This window comes from Tachysurus vachellii, chromosome 4 (assembly GCF_030014155.1).
Source record: "Tachysurus vachellii isolate PV-2020 chromosome 4, HZAU_Pvac_v1, whole genome shotgun sequence".
In the NCBI taxonomy this organism is placed as follows: domain Eukaryota; kingdom Metazoa; phylum Chordata; class Actinopteri; order Siluriformes; family Bagridae; genus Tachysurus; species Tachysurus vachellii.
This window is the reverse complement of record NC_083463.1, coordinates 26740245-26762596: the sequence shown is the minus strand read 5'-3', so window position 1 is coordinate 26762596 and position 22352 is coordinate 26740245. Positions and strand designations below refer to the sequence as shown.

Below are 22352 nucleotides of genomic sequence, written 5' to 3'. Positions count from 1 at the left end.
TAAAAACACACTCAACTGGAGTTGAGACAAAACACTGTTGAGGAAGTCCAATACCCACCTTAAACATCTTGGCTTAATGTCAATAATGCAACATGACAAGTGCAGAAGCATGATAGGTCTTTTCAAAATACACTAAACACATGGAGACTGGATTAACTGCTTACACGGCTTGGGAGGAATCTTCACTGTTCCTCTTGGATCCTAGGTTCAACCACTAGTGACTCCTCCCCAAGAACCTGATACACATGTCTCCTGGGATGCTAATAACTGTGATTCCCCTCATAATTGTAAAACACCCTTAATTACCCCCTTTAAAAAAAATAAGAAACCTCAGCTTGAAGAGGTAGGTCGTGGTAATCTTACTCGAATTTTGAGTACTATATCTTGCTTATTTTTATTAGGGTCTTGATCATCCCTGATTGTCAGAAGTCTTTCCTAAGGTCTTAATTCACTACCAAAGTTTTCATGCAACAGACAGACCTCTTCCTTTTCGTCATTCGCATTGACGATTATAATGTTTTATTGGCTGCCAAACTTTTCCAGTCCAGCCCGTTTAGCATAGACTATTTGGCAAACGTATTCATCTACTTGAAAAGCACGGTACTGTTCATCACACCGAATAACTTACAAAGTGACGTCAGACTACACGTCCTTCCTATATACTAGGTCATGACTGGCGAAGGTCGTTTCAACCATAGTGTAAGAGGTATAAACTTAGCAGATTCGAATCATTAGCAATGTAATACCAATGTCAGTATGTAATGTACTTCTGACTAATTTCCCTAGTCGATTACGTTAACACACAATCTGTCAGTAGTCTAGTGCCTGGCACTGCCCTACATCTCTCAGTGCCCCCCGTGCGTTTGAGTAAAATGGTACGTTCCAAACCAGCTACTGTAGGTAAAGAGCATAGTTATGTGTGCAGGGGACCACAGAAGTGAGAATATATTATTAGTCTTGAGGGTTATTTAACTAATAGAGCTCCCTTTTCAGACTATGAAGTCAGTTTAAGTGTGTAGAATGCACACTGTCTGTAAACCCGCAACTGCTCCGGTGCTGTAAATGCGCTGTCGACTGCTCCGGTGCTGTAAATGCGCTGTCGAGGTAACTGGAGCGGAGAGTGACAACAGTGGAGAAGGCGGATAGTGAGAAAGAAGTGATTAAGCCATTAATCTATTATATTATCGTTCATCGTCAGCTCTTACTGACATAACTGAGGAGTAGGATTGGAAAGGCGAGGCTCGTCAGAAATGATGCGGAATTTGCCGGTTGCGCAAAGCCGCAACGAAGAACACAGGCCGAGCGAAGGGAAGCGCAGGAGGATGTTTATTCCATACCAGGGTGAGTGATCAGCCTACATTATGTGTTTCACATTACTTCAAATGTACACTGTGTGCATGCTGACACCCATGTCTGAGAGTCTTCTCAGAATTTATTATATGAATGTGTATTATTAAATGCTGTTAAACCAGTGGCACTGGAGTGGTGATAACGATGTCGTTTAATAAATGTCCAAAAAGAACGATTTTCTTTAAAGCGTCAAGCTTCATATGTCAAGCGCATGTGGGAGAAGACTTCCGGTCAAAAGGTAGCGCGCATACCTGTGCTTAACAATTAGTCCTGACGTCCGTTTATGTGCCGGGACAAAGACCAATAGTGTTACTGTCTGAAAGAAAGTGACTATTTTTATACGTGCATTACATAGAATGTATACATCTAATACGGAATGCAGCTATGTGCATCCCAGCTACAATGAAAGTTACAGTTTAGCACCCTTTATGTGACAGAGCATTGTGTAGAAACTTGTAGAACAACCCTGTGTTTTTTGTGTTGTTTCCTAGACATGCAATTTTTTGTCATATATGATTAAAATGTTATTTTCTGAATTGCTGTAAATGCTTTATGCATTGACAGACCTCATGCATGCCATGAAGTTATTTGAAATATTTTTTTACAGTTAAAGGTAAAGTCTACCTTTATGAATCTCTCTGGGTTCTCTCTGGTAAGAGAAATTAATGTAGCTACATGAAACACAATTTTTGGCACCCCTAGAAATGTATTATCTTTTATGAACTTGGGGGAAATTAAAGAACTCAAAGATGAAATGAAATTGAAATATATCAGGCAATAGCTATAGAAATTGTGACAGAAAAAATACCTTTTTCATCCAGCCAAAAATGTAAGCACCTGGAGTCCTCACTCTTAAAAATGGTGGATGACCCGTGTAATGGGGCTGTTTCCTATAAAAAGACCATGGGGACCATTTTATGGTACATTGTGTCATGGACTTAATCATAAAAAGTAGATTTTAAATGAAAATCTGACTTCTTCTTCTGGGAGGATACATATAGGTCATGGTTGGATCTTATAACATACCTTAGTGAAAACATTGGAGCTAAAGTGGAAATGACTCTGTTTTCTTAGTAAAAGCACACAGGGGAGATTATGTACTGAGAAATAGTCTCAGATTCCATGATCTATATTCATCTTTCTCATCAAGCATTATTGGAGACTCAATGATGTCATGTTGCACTAAAGGTTGTACTAAATATACTAATTACTCAATGTAGGGCTGTTAATAATTGAGACATGTTTATGTTGAAAAATATTTTTAGAAGGTGTCTTAAAATAAATGTATTAATTAATGTTTTCACATGTTTTCAATGTGAGATTACACTAATTATCTGACAACTATAAAAAAAAAAAAAAAAAAAAAAAAACTTTTTACCCTAACCATTAAATTAGTAAAGTGCTGTTTGAAACATATCCTTAGGGATCCAGTCCTCCTCATCCTGACTAACTATCTCCTCATATACTGCTGCAGTTGCATGGCTTGTTCCCCTTCTTTGATGATTCCAAAACAATCTGAACGGCTTACGAAGGCTCCATGCTTAAGAAGGAGCCTGTTGAAACATGTAAATCGTGAGAAGCATGAAAAACTAAGCAAAACAAACAGAAATATTATGTCACCATCACAGCAGACAACTTCCTTTGATCTCTCTGATTCTCACATGTGATTTGATGTAGGTGTGAGATAAAGTAAGCACTCAGCACAACACATTTTATAAATAAAACAATTTGTTATACTCTTATTCAAAATTATTCAACACCTTCTGACCAATTGAAGTCGAGAATTCAACCACTATAATTTAAATCTAATTTATGGTATACATTTTATTTCTTTATTTCTTTATTTTTTCCTCCCCTGAGTCTGGTTAGGGAACAGCTAATACATCATAAGTGCTAATGAGTACTAGTTCTGTAGCACATTAAATGTAACTACGAAAAGGGTAAAATCCTGACTTGAACAATTAATAATAGTTGAAACTTGCAATAGTTGGAATAAATTATTCTATACTATATTCTATACTATATTTACTGTTTTTTGAAAATAATCTTCAGTGTGGTAACCACCTCACAGAGATGTATACCTTACATAATCTGCATGGGTATAGATATGTCTTCTTAGTGTTTTTTTTTGTTGTTTTTGGTCAGGAAGAGGGCAGCTGGTGAGCTGTCTGACTGGTTGCACACACTCACGCTGCACACTTTGGAGTTTGGCCAGACTCCATGCTCGTGATGAATGGCTGCTGTTAGTACATGGCACCCTTCGACCACATCAAGCCCAGTACTGATCATGTCCACAGGCAAAATTTAACAATCCTGCTCCAAATGTACATTCCAACACATGTCTCACCACCCTGCCGAAGTAGCCCAACATCTCTTTGATTGAAATCATGTCATGTCAACAAGATCCTTGGCTAGATAGATAGATCTGTCCTAGATAGATAGATTGATTTATAGATAGATAGATAGTGTTTTGTGTTTCTCATCAGTTTTGACGTGTGATCGGCTCCAATTGATTAATGTGCTCAGTTAATGGATTGAATTAAAGGGTCAAATCAGAGTACAGGGGGTCATTAAAACACTTGCTGATCAGAGCGTTAGAGGTCATTGAGTGAGATCGATCTACTTAAACTGAGAGAAAAATATAACACAGTTCTATAAATTTCAGTAAGCAGTCACACGTTGTGGGTTAAAACAAGATGAAATCAAGCTGCAAACTGTAATCAGAGTGCATTTGTGCAGTGTAATTAAAATGATTGTCTTATAAAAAGTGAGTTTTTGTGGACTGGCGAGCAAAGTAAACTAAATGCACACTTGTGAATGAAAGGAATAACTTACTCAAAAAAAGGGCTCATTTATTTGACTTAATTCATATGTGTTCATCAAGTTACACCGGATATAACTAAATAACGGGGGGGCACGGTGGCTTAGTGGTTAGCACGTTCGTCTCACACCTCCAGGGTCAGGGTTCGATTCCCGCCTCCACCTTGTGTGTGTGGAGTTTGCATGTTCTCCTCGTGCCTCGGGGGTTTCCTCCGGGTACTCCGGTTTCCTCCCCCGGTCCAAAGACATGCATGCTAGGTTGATTAGCATCTCTGGAAAAATTGTCCCTAGTGTGTGAGTGCGTGAGTGAATGAGAGTGTGTGTGTGCCCTGCGATGGGTTGGCACTCCGTCCAGGGTATATCCTGCCTTGATGCCCAATGACGCCTGAGAAAGGCACAGGCTCCCCGTGACCCGAGGTAGTTCGGATAAGCGGTAGAAAATGAATGAATGAATAACTAAATAACATTAACATAAATAGTTTTTGTAAATCTGTCCTGATTAGAGAGTGTATTTTCAAAGCCATGAATAAAATCAAGCAGTTCAAATATGAAATGAGATTCAAATCCATGACTCTGGTTGTTTACAATGCATGAACTAAGGCCTAAATGTAATACTATAGATCAAGTTTTCGTCAGTGCCATCATCCTCATGAGATTTCACAATGTAACTAGTTTACATTGATGCTACATTTTTCAGATAATTCCCAAGCCTGAAGTTAAAGCACAAAAAGCTCGTAATGTTCCAGATCCTCTATGACATCTCCTAAACAGATCTCTACGGACGTCTTTGCTAATTTTCGCTAATGATGGAGACTTTTTTTATTCCCCCACGCCCTTCACCCATGCCACAGTCCCAGCTGGCTTCACAGCTAACACAAAGGTAGATGATACACATACATAAAGCCTGGATCTCTTTAATCCCTCCAGGTGCCCACACAGTGCTCCAGAAACCGACTTATGCTTTTAGAAAAGGTCACAAACGTGTTGTGTAAAAGAACATCTAATCTTCATCTCTGTCACCTGCCATGAGGTTATCAAACAGACTGGTTCAGATTTGTTTAGGTTTGTGTGTGTCTGTCTATGTGTGTGTGTGTGAGAGAGAGAGAAAGAGAGAGAGAGACGTGGAGATGTGAAGATGTGGAGGTGTTGGGCGGAAAACTTTTTGCAATTTCAAACTTATGTAATAATAGCTGTGAGCTAAAGACTCACTAAAGCACTTAAAGCTAAACAGGGAAATGGGTCTGAAGAGATGAGGAAGAATTGATAAGTTCCACAAAGCCAGAGAAGTGCACGCAACATTTAGGGAGAGCTATAAAGTAAGCAAGAGAGCAAGTATATTTTGGTACTTTATTTTAAAAATACAAACATGCAACGTTCTTGAAACTACACTATATTAGCTCCAGTGCAGTGGAAAAACCTCAATATAGATAGGGTTACAAGTTAGTCTGAGCGTAAGTGGGTGAAAGACAGAGATAGATCATAATGCCATTAATCTACCCTTCTGCTGCCCACAGCGTAAGCCACAGATACTGCAGAATCTTGTTATCTGAACACACATATTCACTAGAGCTGAGACTGCAGTGCTGAAATCACGTGCTAACTTTAGCACTTGAAACCCTACTGTACGTTCAGGATGGGAGCAGCACTACAGTGCTTTCTGTTTCAGAATGCAGACAGTAAAAAAAAAAAACAATTGACCTGGATAATTAAGTTTTTTTTAAATGATTCATGCTGCCATTTTCTGAGGTTCATTTATCAGTGTCTTACAGAAACTCCTGGGTGTGTCTAAATGCACGCTGTATTGTTACCCACCATTTAGTCCTGAACCCGTATTGCAATATTTTATTAGAATTATATAAAATAAAATTTTGTGAAACAGCATACATACTTATATTTATCACCTGAAATCTTTTGTTTTAGTTATTTATTATACTTGAAGGGTAGTGGTGTCTTAAGGCTCGGGGTTGAATTGGTGTAAGTGGTTGAGGTAAAGCTCTGGGTTATTAAACAGTAGGCCAAGCTGTCACTGTTGGGCCCTTGTGCAAGGTCCTTAACCCTCTCTGCTCCTGGGGCACTGTGTCGTGGTTGATCCTATGCTTTGTCTCCAATTTCCTACCAAGTTGGCATCTGCCAAAAAAAGAATGGCTGTAGAGTCATACGTGCCATATAAAGGGGCTTCAGCTTCTTCTTCTTCATCTGCTCCAGACTCTTTACAAGTAATTCACCTTTGTCCTTGTAAATATGAATAAAAATGTACCTATTCGAAGCTGTTTGGAAACATAATTGTTAGGGAAAAGGTATTCTAACGTTATATTAAACATATTTCTGTAAAGGTTTTGTAAGGTAACTGGTTTTAAGTACAGCAACTAGTGACTTGTAGAGATAAAATCACTGAATGTGTGAGCACAGCATTAGAATACACTGTTTACACAAAGTACAAACATTGATACACAGCTTTATTAAAGAATTCCTAAATGAAGCTCATCATTAATACTAATATTATATGTAAAATATATAGACATAGTAAAATTAGGCCTAGTAGTCATTCATGTTATCCAACATAAAAATTATTACATGAACTAGTTAAAGTTGTTTATTGTTCCTCACTTATGTTATTAGTTTTCAGTGATCAGAGCAGATGATGTTGGTTTGTGGAAGCGAGTGTCTGTGATCAGCACCTGGTCTGAGCTCGGTCTTGTACAAAATCTCTTGTAATCTCAGTAAAGCCTCTTTGCCGTTCAAGTCATGTCAGGAGAAATTCCCAGCTGCCCTATCAGACACTCCATCTGCACCCTTTAATCATCTATTTATCATTTACTAGTCAATTCAACACATCTGTCACACTGAGATTCTAGTATTGTTTCTAATACTCAAGTAGTTTTTGGTGCTTTTTAAGTGGTACTCCCAGTGAAGAAAAGTAAAAAAGCAGGAAAGTATTCAACACGTCAACTTTTTTTTTTATTAAACACAGTTCAAATGCAGCAACAGCCAAAGAGAATGGCCTCCACCGCCATGGCCTATATGCATGCTCACCCCAGAAGGCTCCATTATCACAGTAATTCACAGGCTTTTTCAAATGTTGTGTAGCAAAATTTGGTCTGTCCAGCTCTCTCAACTCTGTACACTCTGCTCAAGCAAATAAGGTTCCGAAGTTATAATCTTTATGCTTACATATCACCATCATGCCGTCTCATAGGTCATTAAATATCCAAGTTTAGCCTCTGACCCATGTGGTTGTATTGCTTCCTTGGACTTTGTTCTTCATTCTGTTTGCTACCTCCACTACTTCTATGGTGAACTTTTCATTAACATGACACTGAGAAAAGAAGCTGTTTCTCTTTAGCTCTTAGATGCTAAAAGCAAAACCTGACTATTATGTCATTATTATGATGTAAGTGATTGTTGACTCCATTGTAACTGCATTAGCTGCTGACATCTCACAGAAGTAAGATACAGAATATGTCAATGGATCACAGTCCATCCATCCATCTATCCATCTATTTTCTTATTTTCTGTACCACTTTTTTGTACACAGGTTTGTGTGCAGCCCAGAGACAATCACACCAGATTTGGTGGACAAAATTGGGGACAGTCTGTTGCCAACCCAGCAAAGGGCACAACTGCACACACATTCACACACTGGCATCTCTAAATTTACCACAATCTGCCAACTAAGCATGTCTCTGGACTGGGGGAAGAAACCGGAGTACCCAGAGGAAACCCTCAAAACATGGGGAGAATATGTAACCTCTGTGCACACAGGGTACAGGAATCAATACCCCCAAACCACCCACCACATACAGTAGGTATGAGGCAAATGTACTAACCACTAAACCATTGTGCACCCCTGAATCACAAATCCAGTTTTTAAACATTTAAATATTATAACAAAATCTAAAATTATTAGTCAAATTTAAATACTTCACAAGCGACATGTTTATCTACTTTTTGAAATCTACAACATTTGTTCCCAAAGCAATCAGCTAAATATCAAACGCTGAGAAAAGTTGAGCAAGGATAGACTGCGATTGTAGAGCCAAGTTCTAAACATAATCGCAGTATCCTCAGTAGTGCAGAAGATTTAGAGCCATTAAAGGCAGTGAACAAACTGTTCCTAATGACTCAGTAAATCCCTGACGATGTGAAAGTGCATGTTTAAAATGTCATCTCTGTATAAGCCCTGTATGTTCTGATTAGCCCTGTTGGCAAATAGGAAAGAGACAGTCAGAGACATTTTATAGATGAGTAATGATGCATGCATATGAAGGAGTTGCGTAATCTAAAGCCCTCTGATTCTCTCCATCTAGTCATTAGCATTTAAAAAAATCCTTTTAGATTCAAGAAGTCATTTTATTTTCTCTTAGATATAATATTTTTCATTTTTGCTCGCTCTCTCTCTCTCTCTCTCTCTCTCTCTCTCTCTCTCTCTCTCTCTCTCTCTCTCTCTCTCTCACTTTCATTCATGTTCTTAGTCCATTTTTATCCCACACAGATTTTCCACCCACCTCTTCACCACCAGGGATTCTTCTGCTTGGCAGTGTTTCTAGTTTGCCCACACACACTTACACACAGAGTAGCAAATTCTGCTGTTCACAGTAGGACAGATGAAGAGACTAGCTTCATCACGCCACATTTGGCTATTTTAAGAGTGCTTGGAACGGAAAAGATGTTCTGATGTCATGAAAGGAAAATTTGCTAACCTTTACTGTTCTGAACCTGTTGAAATTGGCGTCCATTTTAAAAGATAAAATATATACAATAAAACAGTAAATAAAATTTACTGTACTCTTTAGTTTGCACTGGTTTGGTGGCTGAGATTATAGAGTGATGGTATAGTATCAGTTTAACTCAGGGTGAGAGAAATACCAAGAGAAAATCAGCACAAATAAATTTCTAAATAATAATAATTTGTTTAGATTTTTGGTGTGGATTTAAACTTTTATTGACTTTTTTTGTCAATCCTTTTTTTGGCTTGTTATAGACTTATAAGTCGCAAGTTGCTGTTCTATGAATTCCACATTCCTTTCTGGAGGGACAGGGTTTGTATATATGCATCATATCATATAAGATGAAGGAGAAGCTGTGTGTTCTCTGTCATGGTTTAAATGCGCTTTTCTGTTTTCACTTCCATTTGTTATCACTGCACCATATATATTTATATAAAGTTAAACTTTGTCGCTAAGATTTAAGAAATTTTATTATTATTATTATTATTATTATTATGCTGTAATCTTGTAATAGGAAATACTAGATACATTTGACTATATTCAATATTTTTAAACTTGCTAAGATGCTATTTTATGCTATGATTCATCTCCAGAGTATGACGATGCCAACACCATGTTTTACTGAAAAAATGGTGTTAATTGAGGTCTGTGATAGTTTGCACCACACATATTGCTTCGAAACTTGCCCAAATACAGTATCTCGCTGTTGGTGTCATCACACCAAAAAAAATCACATCTTCACTGGGTCACATTTGTGCTTTTATATGGCTTTTCTTAAGCAATAGTTTTTAAATATAGCCACCATCCCAGGATCCCACAATCCCAGTCCTCAAGCATGTAGAGCTCTTGAATGGTTCACCTGCCCCTGTACTCTGTAACTCCTTTAAAGTGTCTGTTGGGCTCAGTATGGCTTCCTTCTCCTGTCTATATCTTGTTTTGTTATCTAGGCAGTGCTTGGGTAGTTTGATGCAGCTTTTACTTCCTCACTATAGGTCTAGCAGTGCTTGGGTGTTTAGAAATAATTTAACAGCTTATTCCTTATTTATGAAGTCTATTAACTTGTCTTTAACTTCCACTGAATGCTTTATTTTCCTTTTCTTCACTGACATTTAAACTGGTTTTTGCTCAGAAAATCTGTGCTATTTTACTAAGTCAGGTCCATTTTTCAGTTGTGGATTTTCTTTGAAATATTTGGACCTTGACCTTTTTTCCCTTAGGAGTATATGTAAAAATACACATAAATCATTAGATAAACTCTTTGATATTGGACTGAGGTAATGCCATAGGCCGGAACAATACACTATGACACACACTCTCTGCTCACTTTACAGCCAAATTAGTCAGGAAATTGACCTCTTTCCAGACACGACCATGCATGCTGACAAACATAAAAACCCACCCTGTTATGATCTGAGCCAACACATAACTCAGAAAGACGTTCTGTACTGTAGGTGGTTTATTTCATGGCCTGTTCATGCTGAGGGAGTATGAGTAAGGCAGTCGTGAGTGTGAAGAACCCACAGATAGCCTGGTAGGAGGAAACAGCTTGCCGGGGTGGAGCAGGTGGCCCGGATTGCACAATGTACATCACACCCTGCGCAAATGGCGCACATGTCACACATCAAAGATGACTGAAAAGCACACACATGCAGCACAGCAAAGATTTTCTTCACTTTGACCTTTTTTTCTGAATGAATTTAGCCTTGTTTACTGACACGTGGCGCATTTAGTGGTATGGTAAGCTCATAGATACAGAAGAACTGACAGCGAAGAAGATGCCACGATGGAGGCAAGGGCAAAATAAATGGACATGAATCTGATGGTAAAGGGATACTTAGAGGAAAAAGTGTCCGAAGTTGCTAAAAAGCTGGAGAACTAGACTGTGTTTGAGAGAAATCTCTTATAGACCATAGCAATTGTAGACTAACTCATCGATTTCTGAAAGTTAGTGGGTGTAAATGGAGCAAAAGCTGAACCAAAATCCACTTAATATTCACTGCTTTTGCTTTCAGCCTTATTGATCTGGGTTTCTGTGCCTGTGCATGTCTACACATTTCTGCTTAAAAATCTGGGAAATACATTTAAATAAGTAAAGAAATAAACAAGATCTATGTTATGCTCTCCTATGTCTCACCTCAGAGGTAAGGGTTATTCTTTGATAGTACAGAAAATGTCTCAAAATCAAACCCGGTTAAAAGAGATAGTAAGTGACTTGCAACTTTTTAAATGTATTCATGTTCTTATATAAAATGGTGTGAGTGTGTCTCTGTGTGTGTGTCTCTGTGTGTGTCTGTGTGTGTGTGAGAGACAATGGGTTCTGCACTGTTAGGGTCTGATTTGGTTACAGTGTCTAATTTGGATACAGGGTCATGTGTGATGCAATAATCACTCTGTCAATGAGGCCTAAAGTGCCTCATTTGATCCACAATGAAAAATTTACAATACACACCATGTTTCAGTGTACCACCTTTTTCATGACTTCTCCATTTTTTAATGATTGGCTTTGCACTTGGCTGTGATGGATCACTGGAGTTAAATCCACCCAAAACACACTTTGAGTCATGAAGAAGTAAGCTGTAAAAAATGTGACGCCTGGATGCCTGGAAACACATCCTTGCAATGAAACAGCCTCAGTCTGAAGTGCATCTCTTTTCCTAAACCTGAACAGAATTGAGTGAAACTACAATCATTTGATATCTAACACTACTGCTAATATTATATTGTTCTTCCTGTTTAAAATAACAGTACATAATTGCATACACTTCTGTATTATGAACACCTAATTTCTTGTATAAAATATAAAACGAATTCTATTAAATATAAACCTTATCTAATTATATCTAGGGTTCGGGTCAGTCCAGTCAGTGAGGGGTTAACACTGGTGTAAAACTTGTGCCAAGACCACAAATGCAGATTGGATGATCTGCTGTGTCAACCCCGAACAGGAAACAGCTGAATAACAACGACAGCATAAATGGATCTTTTTTTTTTTGATCCCCATCAAACATATTCATGAGACCACCCTTAAAATTTCTGTAGGAAGTTCCAGACCCTGTAAATCACATGAAATTTATGGGTGTGCATGCATGTGTGACATGCTTTTGGGAGAGTATTTTCCATTATTTAAGCATTCAAACAACTTACAAGTTTCCTTTTCCTAGTAGAATATGACATACAGTAAATGTATTAACTCAATTTCCTTGTTGTTTTCTTTACTGTCCACTTAAGGAGTGGACATTTTTAATAAAAATACATTTATTATAACAGCCAGACAGGTAGAAAGGCATCAGAAAAGGGCTTAGTGGATATTCAAGAAAGTTGTTGATATGATTAGTATACTGCCAGCAGATCTTTTGTGTTACTTAAAAGCAAAAAAGGGAGTATGATTATTATTCTGCCAGGATCTTTATCCTGACTAAACCAGATCATCACTTGTTATCCTGAAATGTGATAGAAAGCACTGGAATGACATGGTTTGTGTCCACTACCTCATGTGTGCATGATCACTTTGTTTGTCCTTTTCAGAAATTGTGAAAAGAACTAAATGTTAAATTTGATATTAGCGGACAATCCCTTGTTCTGTTTAGTAGTTATCCCTGAAATTTGGCCCCTTTGCCCTGTCTGTCTGCACATTTGTGTGCATTTTAATCAAGTATATTCAAATTAGAGTGGAATTTATACTGTCACACACACATTTATATTTCTTCCTTAGCAGTTTTTCATGTTGAACACCAGACAGAGTGACCAGGTGATGATGAACTAGAACAAACCATGAACATGTGAGGATTTATGAGTGTGACTCTTTCAATGTAGGTGTACTGTATGTAGGCTGGTGAATCACAGCATTGCTTTTGTCTCCCTTCCCGAGTGTTAGTCGGAAACACCAAAACGAGACACACAAACCACAGGGAGATGGCACCCTTCGGATTGGCTGTCAGGCTGTTGCTATGGGAGGTTAGACTACCCTCCCATTGGTCACTTCAAGCATCGAGGACAGTGCTGTGTGGTTGTTATGGCAATAGACAGGAAGTTGGAGATTGTTATCATTGGGCTATTGAATGTACAGGATGTGCTACAGCACTGAGGATCAAACTGCAACACTGTGCTTTGGAGAGCAACAATAAGTAATTCCACTGGTCTGCCCCAACAGACCAGTGATACAATACTATAATCTCCATAGGAGAGATATGTATGTTCAGGGATGTTTAGAGAGATGAGCAAAAACAAGGAAACAGAGAAGGATTGAGAGAGTGTTATGGTGGGACTGAATAAATAAATAAATGAATAAATTATATATATATATATATATATATATATATATATATATATATATATATATATATATATATATATATATATTTGATGGATGGATTCACAGAGATGGATGGATGGACATACATGAATGTGAGATTTTGGGAAACATGATTAAATTGATGGATGGATAGCTGGAAACATGAATGTACGGGCATATACAGGTGGAATAGGTGGAAAGATGGATATAGAGATGGAAGGTATAGATATAAATGGATTTAACATAGCGATAGGATAAAAAGAGAAGGAAGATGCTGAGAAATTAAATGACAGGAGAAGGAAGTACTGTAGAAGGTAAGCGTCAGAAAATGACATGAATAGATAAATAGTACATTTTCTTCTGAGCTGCCTGTAAGTTAGAATTAAAAAGGAAATTGGATGGATGGACAGATAGACAGACAGGAGAACCATGGATGAGTTGACAAACATACTTAAAAAGAGAGTTTGTAACAAAACTTTGTTCTTAGTTTTGCAGTCGGTGGTAAATTCACCACAGACACTAACTTGAATAAGCTAATTATTAAATGTAGTTGACAGTGCCTAAAGTATTAGAGCCTGGTAATAACAGTTAATGCAGAAAGGATTGTACAGTCTGTTCTATTTTTAACACAATATAGCAAGGCTTAATGCATTGAAAACTCACAGTGTCTTGAGTTTGATTTATATTTCTGGGCTGACTCACTCTTTATGTGGTGCCACACCGATCTGCTTGAAGCTCTCACTGATATATGAGAGTATGAAGAGATGATTACATCATGTCTGAACATGCAGAATTGGGAATTTGGGGGGGACGGAACAGCATGAGATCCGCACCTCTCTTCTTGAATGAGGTCTCATGATCCTTAAGAGCGTGTGAGGAAAGACTGAAAGGAGGGAAGCTCTGAGACAGACTATCTGGTGTGTCACTGCTGCACATATTATTTATCCTCACATTCTTTTTTTTTTTCTTTTTATTTCCAGGTAGATCTATGTGGACAGGAGGTGTTCCTTAATCTGAAAGCCTTCCGTCCCTTCCCTGATCCATTCCCCTCCTTGGATCCTGCTATTTGTGGTTCTTTTCACCCGTCACACCTCAGTCACCATGACGTCCACTCTGCAGACGTTGGCCTTCAAACTGGCTCTGCCTCCACAAGAAGTTGGTCCTGAGCCACTGGATACTTGCGATTTTGGAACGGATCGCCAGTATGAAGTGGTTCCCTCCGTGGTCTGCTCCATGTGCTGCCTATTCGGCATCATCTACTGCTTCTTTGGTACGTGTGACAACCGTGTTTGTTTATATATTTACTGATTACTGTCAATTAACTTGAGCTTAAAACTTTTTTCTGTACCACAAAGACAATTTTACATGATATACAAAGATAAAACGTCAACAAAGTCAACAGAGTAAATCAAAATTACAATTGGTTTCCAAGTTTAATCAGTGTGGATTTTAACGCAGTAGCTAAACTAGTAGTCAGTTATTATTCAATCAGACGTTAAAAATCCCAGTGGTTAAAAATATGCAGATATACAATTGTTTAGGAATTACAAATTCAGTGTTGATTGGCATAAGATAAGGAAGGGATGGATGGATGGATGGATGGATGGATGGATGGGTGGTTGGATGAATGGAATGGATAGATATAGAAATATGATAGATAAACATGAATAGGAGAAGTTTGGATAGATAATGGATGGGGAAATAAATAGATAGCTGGAAACATGGATGGATATAGAGAGGGACAAAGAGATCTAGAGCGCTAAGACTTCATTTAGGCTAATTCAAAACCCAAATGCTGTGTTCTGAACTTTACAAACTTCACGTCCACCAGGGAAGTGCGTATTTAAGAGTTGGGAAGTCTTAATTACAATATGAAATGCCTTCAAGTCACTGTGGTCAGACAAAGATGGAGGTGTAATTTCTCTTATTAACTACGATACAACAGTTTTTAACTCCACTTCCGGGAAATAAAAATAAAAGAACGCACATCAGGTGTGTTTTTTTCCCTGTGTTTAATCAATTTATGAAGCCACAATAATCCTACCATAGTGCAACCCAACTTCAGACCAATTGATTCCAACCTATGAATGCATTCTCAACTTGAAAACTTGGAGCTCATGAAGTTTTTCATTCGTAATCAGGAGCTTGTTGTGCCGTTCATGTACATTCCTCTTGCAATACGATCTTTCCGTCATGAACGCACGAGAAAAGTGTGGTATGTAAACTGTGTGATTACATAAATAATGGCCACTTATGCTTTTGGTCAAAGACTATATTGTTGGTCCAAAAAGCATTGAGTGACATTTGTTTTTCTCCAAAAAATGGTTTTCTTAATGATGATATTAAAAATAGAATTTGTTACTCTCACTATCTAATTATGTTCATGGTAAATAAATGGTTGGCTCATTTCATTGTATGTACCAAGACACCAGATAGGAAAATGTTTGAGCAGACCATTGCTCATGCAAGGAAGTCTTCTTTTTTTAATTACCGTAAGCTACTTTTGCTCAATGGAAGATGGCAGTTTAATTATTATTATTTTTATAATCTTTGTATAGTAATTTCAGTGATTATGTTACTGTTCTCGCTGAGCCAAACTTTTCTAATTATTTTTGTGCAGCTAATCAGCATTCTGCACAGACAGAAGGCCCAAACAGAGTTCTCCATAAATCTTACCTAAGATTCATGCATAGTACCATTTTTACACCAGCCTCTGTTTGCCCATGAAAGGCCACAGTGTAGTATCCTTTTGTTTCTGTAGAGATAAAGCTCAGTCTGTCTCTTATTTGCGTAAAGATGGGCGGGTGATGAAAGCGTTGACATGCTAATGAGATCTGAAGAGTCACAAGATCACACTACTTAGCCATTTTTGAACTGTGAAGTTAGCACAGCAGATAGATGTTCATATTACCACCAAGTCCCGTCCTCTCATTTTGTTGGACTTACTGTAATTATGTCTCTCGTTTAGCCAAAAACGAGCACACAATCTCTCTCTCTCTCTCTCTCTCTCTCTCTCTCTCTCTCTCTCTCTCGCGCGCCCTGTCTCTCTCTCTCGCGCCCTGTCTCTCTTTCGCCCTGTCTCTCGCCCTGTCTGTCTATATTTCACTATTTAGTCTGACAGAATTTGGTTGGTCTTTGCCCAGTTTAAAGTAGTTTTAGTTTTTTAGCTCTCAGCAGCTATTAGCATAACATGTGGCTATGATGAAGTGGTGCAGCTGTTTAAACGCTTCCCACTTTTCAAGATATTGTAAATTCAAATCCCATAAACAAGCATAATTAGAATTTTAGGGAAAGATGGATTTCTTCTCTTTGCTGTTGATCCTAGAGATTCAAATGGTGGTTGTCTCACTTGTTCGTGTTTACAGAACAGGCAGTTAGGGTGTCTTAGCATGTTCAGGGACTGGTAGTTCAAAGAGAGAATAATTGGAAAAATTCAAGAAAAAAATACTACAATTGCAATAGTACATGCATTTATACACTATGCACTAGTTCACAGTAACTTTTAAAAGATCCACAAAGAAATGGTTTGCCAAGTTTGGAGTTTAAGAACTCAACAGAGCCCTGACTTCAACCCCATTGAACACCTTTGGGATAAACTGGAATGCCAAATGACCCCCAGGCCTCCTGACCCTGCATCAGTGTATCATAGACTGAGTATCATTTTAAGCTTGACTATACCTTAGGTTCAATGCTGTCAGGTCATAATTATATTTAATATTATTTTAGCTAGTAATTTAGCCTGAGGTATGGTCATTACAGCGCTAATAGTTAAGTGAACTAATCATTTAAACTGTCTCTCTCACAGGCTACCGCTGTTTCAAGGCCGTGCTCTTCTTGACAGGCCTGATGTTTGGCTCAGTGGTGGTCTTCCTGCTGTGCTACAAGGAGCGAGTGCTGGACACACAGCTTAGTGCTGAGGCGAGCGCAGGCATCGGGCTGGGCATCGGGACCCTGTGTGGTCTGGTCACCATGCTGGTGCGCAGTGTTGGTCTCTTCATGGTGGGTCTGCTTCTGGGGCTGTTGGCAGGAATTGGCACACTGGTGGGCATGGAGGAGTTGTCATCAGCACCACCACGCTCAGTGTGGGTGCCTCTTGGGGTACTGTTAGGCCTGGGAATGCTGTTTGCTGTTCTCACATTGCAGTGGCAGCGCTTCTTTACCACTCTTTCTACAGCAGCATTCGGAGCAGCAGTCATTGCTGTGGCGGCCGATTACTTTGTGGAGCTGTTTGGGTTGGTGCGCTACATCTACGAGCGAGTGAAGGCTGTACCGGCACGCTCTCAGTGTTGGGTGACCTGGGCCGTGCTTGGAGCATGGCCTGCCCTCGCCTTGCTTGGAGCATTTGTGCAGTGGCGGGTGACAGCTGAAGGATACTCGCACACTAAAGGTGAGGATAATGAGAACTGGAACAAAAAAAATGTTTTGGGGGTATACAACTACAAAAAGGACCAAAGTCATACAGTTCACATAAACAGTGGTATTAATATATTTTAGCTACCTGACACACAATTAGCAGTCATTGCACATCTAGTGACAAAGTATTAGGTAAAATTTCCACTTGTCAGTGCTAGTATGAATACATGTTTGTTGAGTTAAGTGCATTTTTTAGATTCTGGAATTTTGCCCTAGGGTTAATAAAACATGCCAACTACCGGAATTGTGTTGCATCCTTCTCTAATATGCAGATTAATCTTTCAGCTTAACCTGCTGAATTCTACTAAAACACATTGGGGAATAAATAGAAAGATATCTTCCAAAATGACACCAAAGCAGTCATCTTGATTTTTGGTGTTTTCACACTTCGTCTGTTTCATTTCTCCGTGTGATCTCAGATTCGCTTTGTGTGCATACCCGAACACAACAAATGAACTTGGACTGAGAAAAAAACTGTACATGATCACCTTTGTGCTTGCTTGATTTGTGCATTGTGAAAACATAGTGGTCTCAGTCCACTTCACAATTTACTTTATATAGATAATGCTTAGAAATGCTGTACACACAGCTCCAGTGTTCTGTTAGCTTTCCTTGGGGTCATGTGATCAGCAAGGTCAGCAGTGACGTTAACTGTTAAATTATTTTAAAGGACTTGTGGAAACAAGTGGTCTAAGATCATATGCTAAAACCTTCAGAAAATATCCACTTCAACAGCGCAGAGTATAGTTTATGTCTATATGTGTAAGTATTCTTAAAGGATCAGACTATCACACACTTACTTTCTCCTGATTGGCTGCAGGTCCTGCTAATCACATTGAAGATGGACATGTACAGTATCCAATAATATTTTGTTTAATAAATAAAGAAAGAAAGAAAGAAATAAGGAGATGTGTTTTTATCTTGGTACCCTATCTTTGAATCCAAACTTCATGTAGATTCTCCACAACAGTAGGAGATAACATCAGGTTCAACTCGTGTCTGCCAAGAAAAGGAATCTGAGGCTTACTAAAACTGGACTGACTCACCTTGTCTATTGACTCTTGATTTCTGCAAAACCTTATACCATGTGGTGAAAAGATCATGAATCCTTGGACCCAACCTGCCTTGTGTGTAAAGCTCTGGCTGATGGTGGTGGTGTAATGGTGTGTGGAGTGTTTTCTTACCACACATTATTCACACTGAGTCATCTTCTAACAGCATCTTCCAGCATGATAATGCAGCATGACTAAAAGCACACATCATCTCAGACTGCTTCCGTGAACATGACAGTGAGATCAGTGTATTTCTTTGGCCTTACCAGATCCTTAAATCTAATAGTGCACCTTTGGGATGCAGTAGAGCAGGAGATTCACAGCATGACCGTGCAGCTGGTAAATCGGCAGCAACAACGTCACACGCTGATGTCAACACGGATCAGCGTTTCAAAGCAATGCTTCCAACACCTCCTGAAGAACTGCGGCTGGTCTGAGGGAATAATGGTTTCCTATTGAGTATTAGTATAGTCTGCATAGTACACAAGTACAGACAGCATACAGACATTAATTTTATACTGGCATAAGCAAATTTGAAACACATGCAGAGAATGGTCATAAAATATTGAAGTCCACATTGATTCTCCCACAAGCTTGATGGTACATGTCTGCCAGGACAACCAGCTATCTATAGAACTCAGCATCATTATCAGCTCCTAATGTGTTTTCCACAAAAGCAGCATGCATTCATCCTTCTTGCCTGATGAAATGAATTGCTTTTTTTTAACAAAAGATGATTTGTGCTTGTTTGTGCATTACAGCTGTCTTTCCAATTAATTCTAATTAAGTGTTTCTGTATTCTTTTGTGTGTGTCTGTGTGTGTGTGCATTTTTAAGAATGCCTGATTGAGGCTGTCTGGGTGAATGAGTGTATTGGAGTGTGTGTATGTGTGGGCAGTGTGGCAGATGGCTCGGTCTGTCAGTGTGCTCTGAAACACATCTCCAGCAGGGATCTCTAAATGTGTGTGTGTTGTAATTCATGTTCAACACATCGTAACCACTGAAACAAAACTTTATTTAGCGTGTGTGTGTACTTATTTTTAGGGTACTTATTATTTTTTTTTCATTTAATAGTAAATGATAAAATGAAGTCACACTATATGTGCAAGTTAAACCCTGTGGTCTGTCTTTACCGCTTATTTTCCATGTGTCAGTGATGATAAGCCGTCAGCAGCGGCGAGTGCAGCTCATGCGGATCCGACAGAAGGAGGAGAGGAGAGAGTGCAGCAGGAAGAAGAGGAGGAAGCAGCAGTCTCAACACCATACGCACTCAGGCAAAGCTATGCATCCAGAACCGCCGTACCGCAGGAAACCCCAGCCTGTCCGCCGCTATGATGGAGACGTCCTCTCTCCGGTAAGAAACAACCACATGTACACAAACACATGCACAAACAAACACACACGGTTATTCATACTCATGCACACTTATCATACTGTCACTGGTGAAGTGTTAGAGGACAGTTAAACCAAATAGTGCTTGCAAGTTGTGTCCCAAATGATGTAATATACTCTATGCACTTACACTATGCACTACTCTACTGTCTAGTATATGGATTTTAGAAGGCTAGTGTCTTCTCAAATGGAACATTAACAGCTATTTACAAACCCAGAAGTATAAGCCGTTTCTCAGTCAGTGGCAAATGATGTTAAGTGCACTTAATGTGACGCAGCAAGCTTCAGCAGAATACGGTGTATATTTAATACATATTACACAAACAAAGAACATTTGTAAGATGTCTTGTCTACAAGAATGCCTTTGCCCATCCTGAACAGTTTTTCAAGGGGCTTGAACTACAGTTTTTCTGGAATTTTCAGTGTCAACACATCCTCACCCTATGTATACTACACAATGGCATAGAATAATGCACAAGTATGTAATTTGGTATGCACATTTAATCTCTACCACTCTTGTGGCTTGCAACTGTGTAGTAACCAATCTTGTCGCTTGTGAGATTTGAAAAGCTAGTTAACGACAGTCTTCTCTGCTAATTTCTTCCAAGGTCAGTTTTTTATTCCTAATATTTTATACACATTTAATATGAGGCAAAATGTGTTTCAGAGCTACATCCAGAGTTTCCGAGAGCGGCAAGGGGAAGGGTGTGCGTATCCTGGTGCCCGGCTCTCTGGTGCACACACTGCCGTGGACATAGACTACGACTGTGGCTCGACTGTCCCCCTCACCTCTGGTGCTGTACCTAATCCTCGAGTGTGACCTCACACATGGTTACACACTCTCATCTCACTGTCCTGGTGCTGTCCATGACCTGACCTGTGTATACACAGTTGTACAAACTGTATTGACAGTGAGTGTATGGATTGGGGGAGCTACAGGCATGAGCATGTTGCTTAAAGAGTGTATTCAAGACTTCTACACAAATCCATACACAAATCCATATGCACACTCATTCACGCATATGCACACTCCTGCTGAACATGTGCCTGAGCCACAGCACACTTACAGTTATGAGGTGAACATCTGTAAAAGAAGAAATCGAGGCCTGGCTCATCACACTTTATTGTTTTATTTTGTTTTATTACTTTATGTCAATGTGATAAAGCAGCGCAGTGACCCCCCGTAAATATTTCCTGTCTGTCGTACATTATTGCAGTGAGGAAATTCTCTCTTGGTGCTGAATCTTGTAATATAAAGATCCTTCTTCTCATTGCAAATCTGTGGATTCTAACATTTACATCTCCACTGTCATATTTTTACATTTATTTTCTCTTGAACTGTACCAAATAGCTGTGCAGGAGGGGGATTGCCTTTAGGCTCCAGTGGGAGGCTGTCTCAGGAGAATCTGCTCCTTGGCTTTAACGAGGCTGCAGGGGAAATAGCCATATTACAGCAGAATCTCTGGTGCAGTCTGAGTGCAATTTGAAAAAAAGCGAAACTCAGGGACGGCTAGAACACTGCAAACTGCTGAAACAGATGGAACTAGACCTAGTGACACTAGCACCAGCTGGTGGAGTTGAAAGAAAGAAAGATGGAGTTTATTTTTCGTTGTTGTTTTTTTGGACTTCCACCCAGAGTCGCCTGGCATCAGCGGCTCTCTTTCCTGTGAAATCCTGTCACTCATTCCTGTGCTTTTGCTGTGCCGTCCTAAAGTGTAGTGATGATGCTGATGCCATCAACTAACATCTGTGGTGTCCTCAAGAACAAAACAGGTTTTCTCAATTCTGATGATCTGTGTGTTTGATAAGACCTTTGATAAGGTCTTTTTTTTTTTTTTTGTCTTTCTTTCTTTTTAATTCTGTTCTCCTAGCTGTATGTTTCAGTGTTTCAGTCAAGTCGCTGCACTTCTGTTTTGTACATAGAATGCACTAGAATGCACATTTACTGTTTTATTTGCCTTTTCTATTTATTTGACTTAATTGTAAACTGATTTGCTTTTTTTTCTTTATTAATAGAACGATGGGCATATAGATGTGTATTTATTTGATTGCTTATTTATTTGCATTTGAGACATGCTTACAGACCATTTACCCTCTGACTGCAGAGTTTAGTCACAAAGAACTGAGAGAAAGATTTTCATCAGGACATGCACCTTACAATCTAATGTTATTCTTCTTATTATAAAGCATGTGTTTGTATGAACCTGGATATTATGATAAAGTATGTGATTCCAACATGTGGGTTGTGATATGTTTTTATTGGGTAGTTCTTTATTTGCATACTTAACACATGCACACACAAAGAGTA

At 38.9% G+C, this 22352-nt stretch overlaps 1 protein-coding gene across 2 annotated transcripts; it reads left to right on the top strand.

Moving 5' to 3' along the window:
- Positions 1-871: 871 nt before the first annotated feature.
- On the top strand, positions 872-22279 carry tmem198b (transmembrane protein 198b). 2 transcript variants are annotated; one of them, XM_060868631.1, is made up of 5 exons: positions 872-1341; positions 14173-14458; positions 16994-17575; positions 19807-20006; positions 20712-22279. In XM_060868631.1, the coding sequence occupies exons 2-5, from the start codon at positions 14290-14292 to the stop codon at positions 20862-20864; spliced, it is 1104 nt and encodes a 367-aa protein (XP_060724614.1). In that variant the 5' UTR covers positions 872-1341; positions 14173-14289; the 3' UTR covers positions 20865-22279. The 2 variants fall into 2 exon arrangements, with proteins under 2 accessions (XP_060724614.1, XP_060724613.1); XM_060868630.1 differs by having other exon boundaries at positions 14169-14458.
- Positions 22280-22352: the final 73 nt, after the last annotated feature.

Excerpts from the sequence above, each read along its gene's own strand:
- tmem198b (XM_060868631.1), top strand. The coding sequence starts at position 14,290 with ATGACGTCCACTCTGCAGACGTTGGCCTTCAAACTGGCTCTGCCTCCA. Across the intron at positions 14,459-16,993 it reads CATCATCTACTGCTTCTTTG|GCTACCGCTGTTTCAAGGCC; the intron begins GTACGTGTGACA and ends TCTCTCTCACAG. Across the intron at positions 17,576-19,806 it reads AGGATACTCGCACACTAAAG|TGATGATAAGCCGTCAGCAG; the intron begins GTGAGGATAATG and ends TCCATGTGTCAG.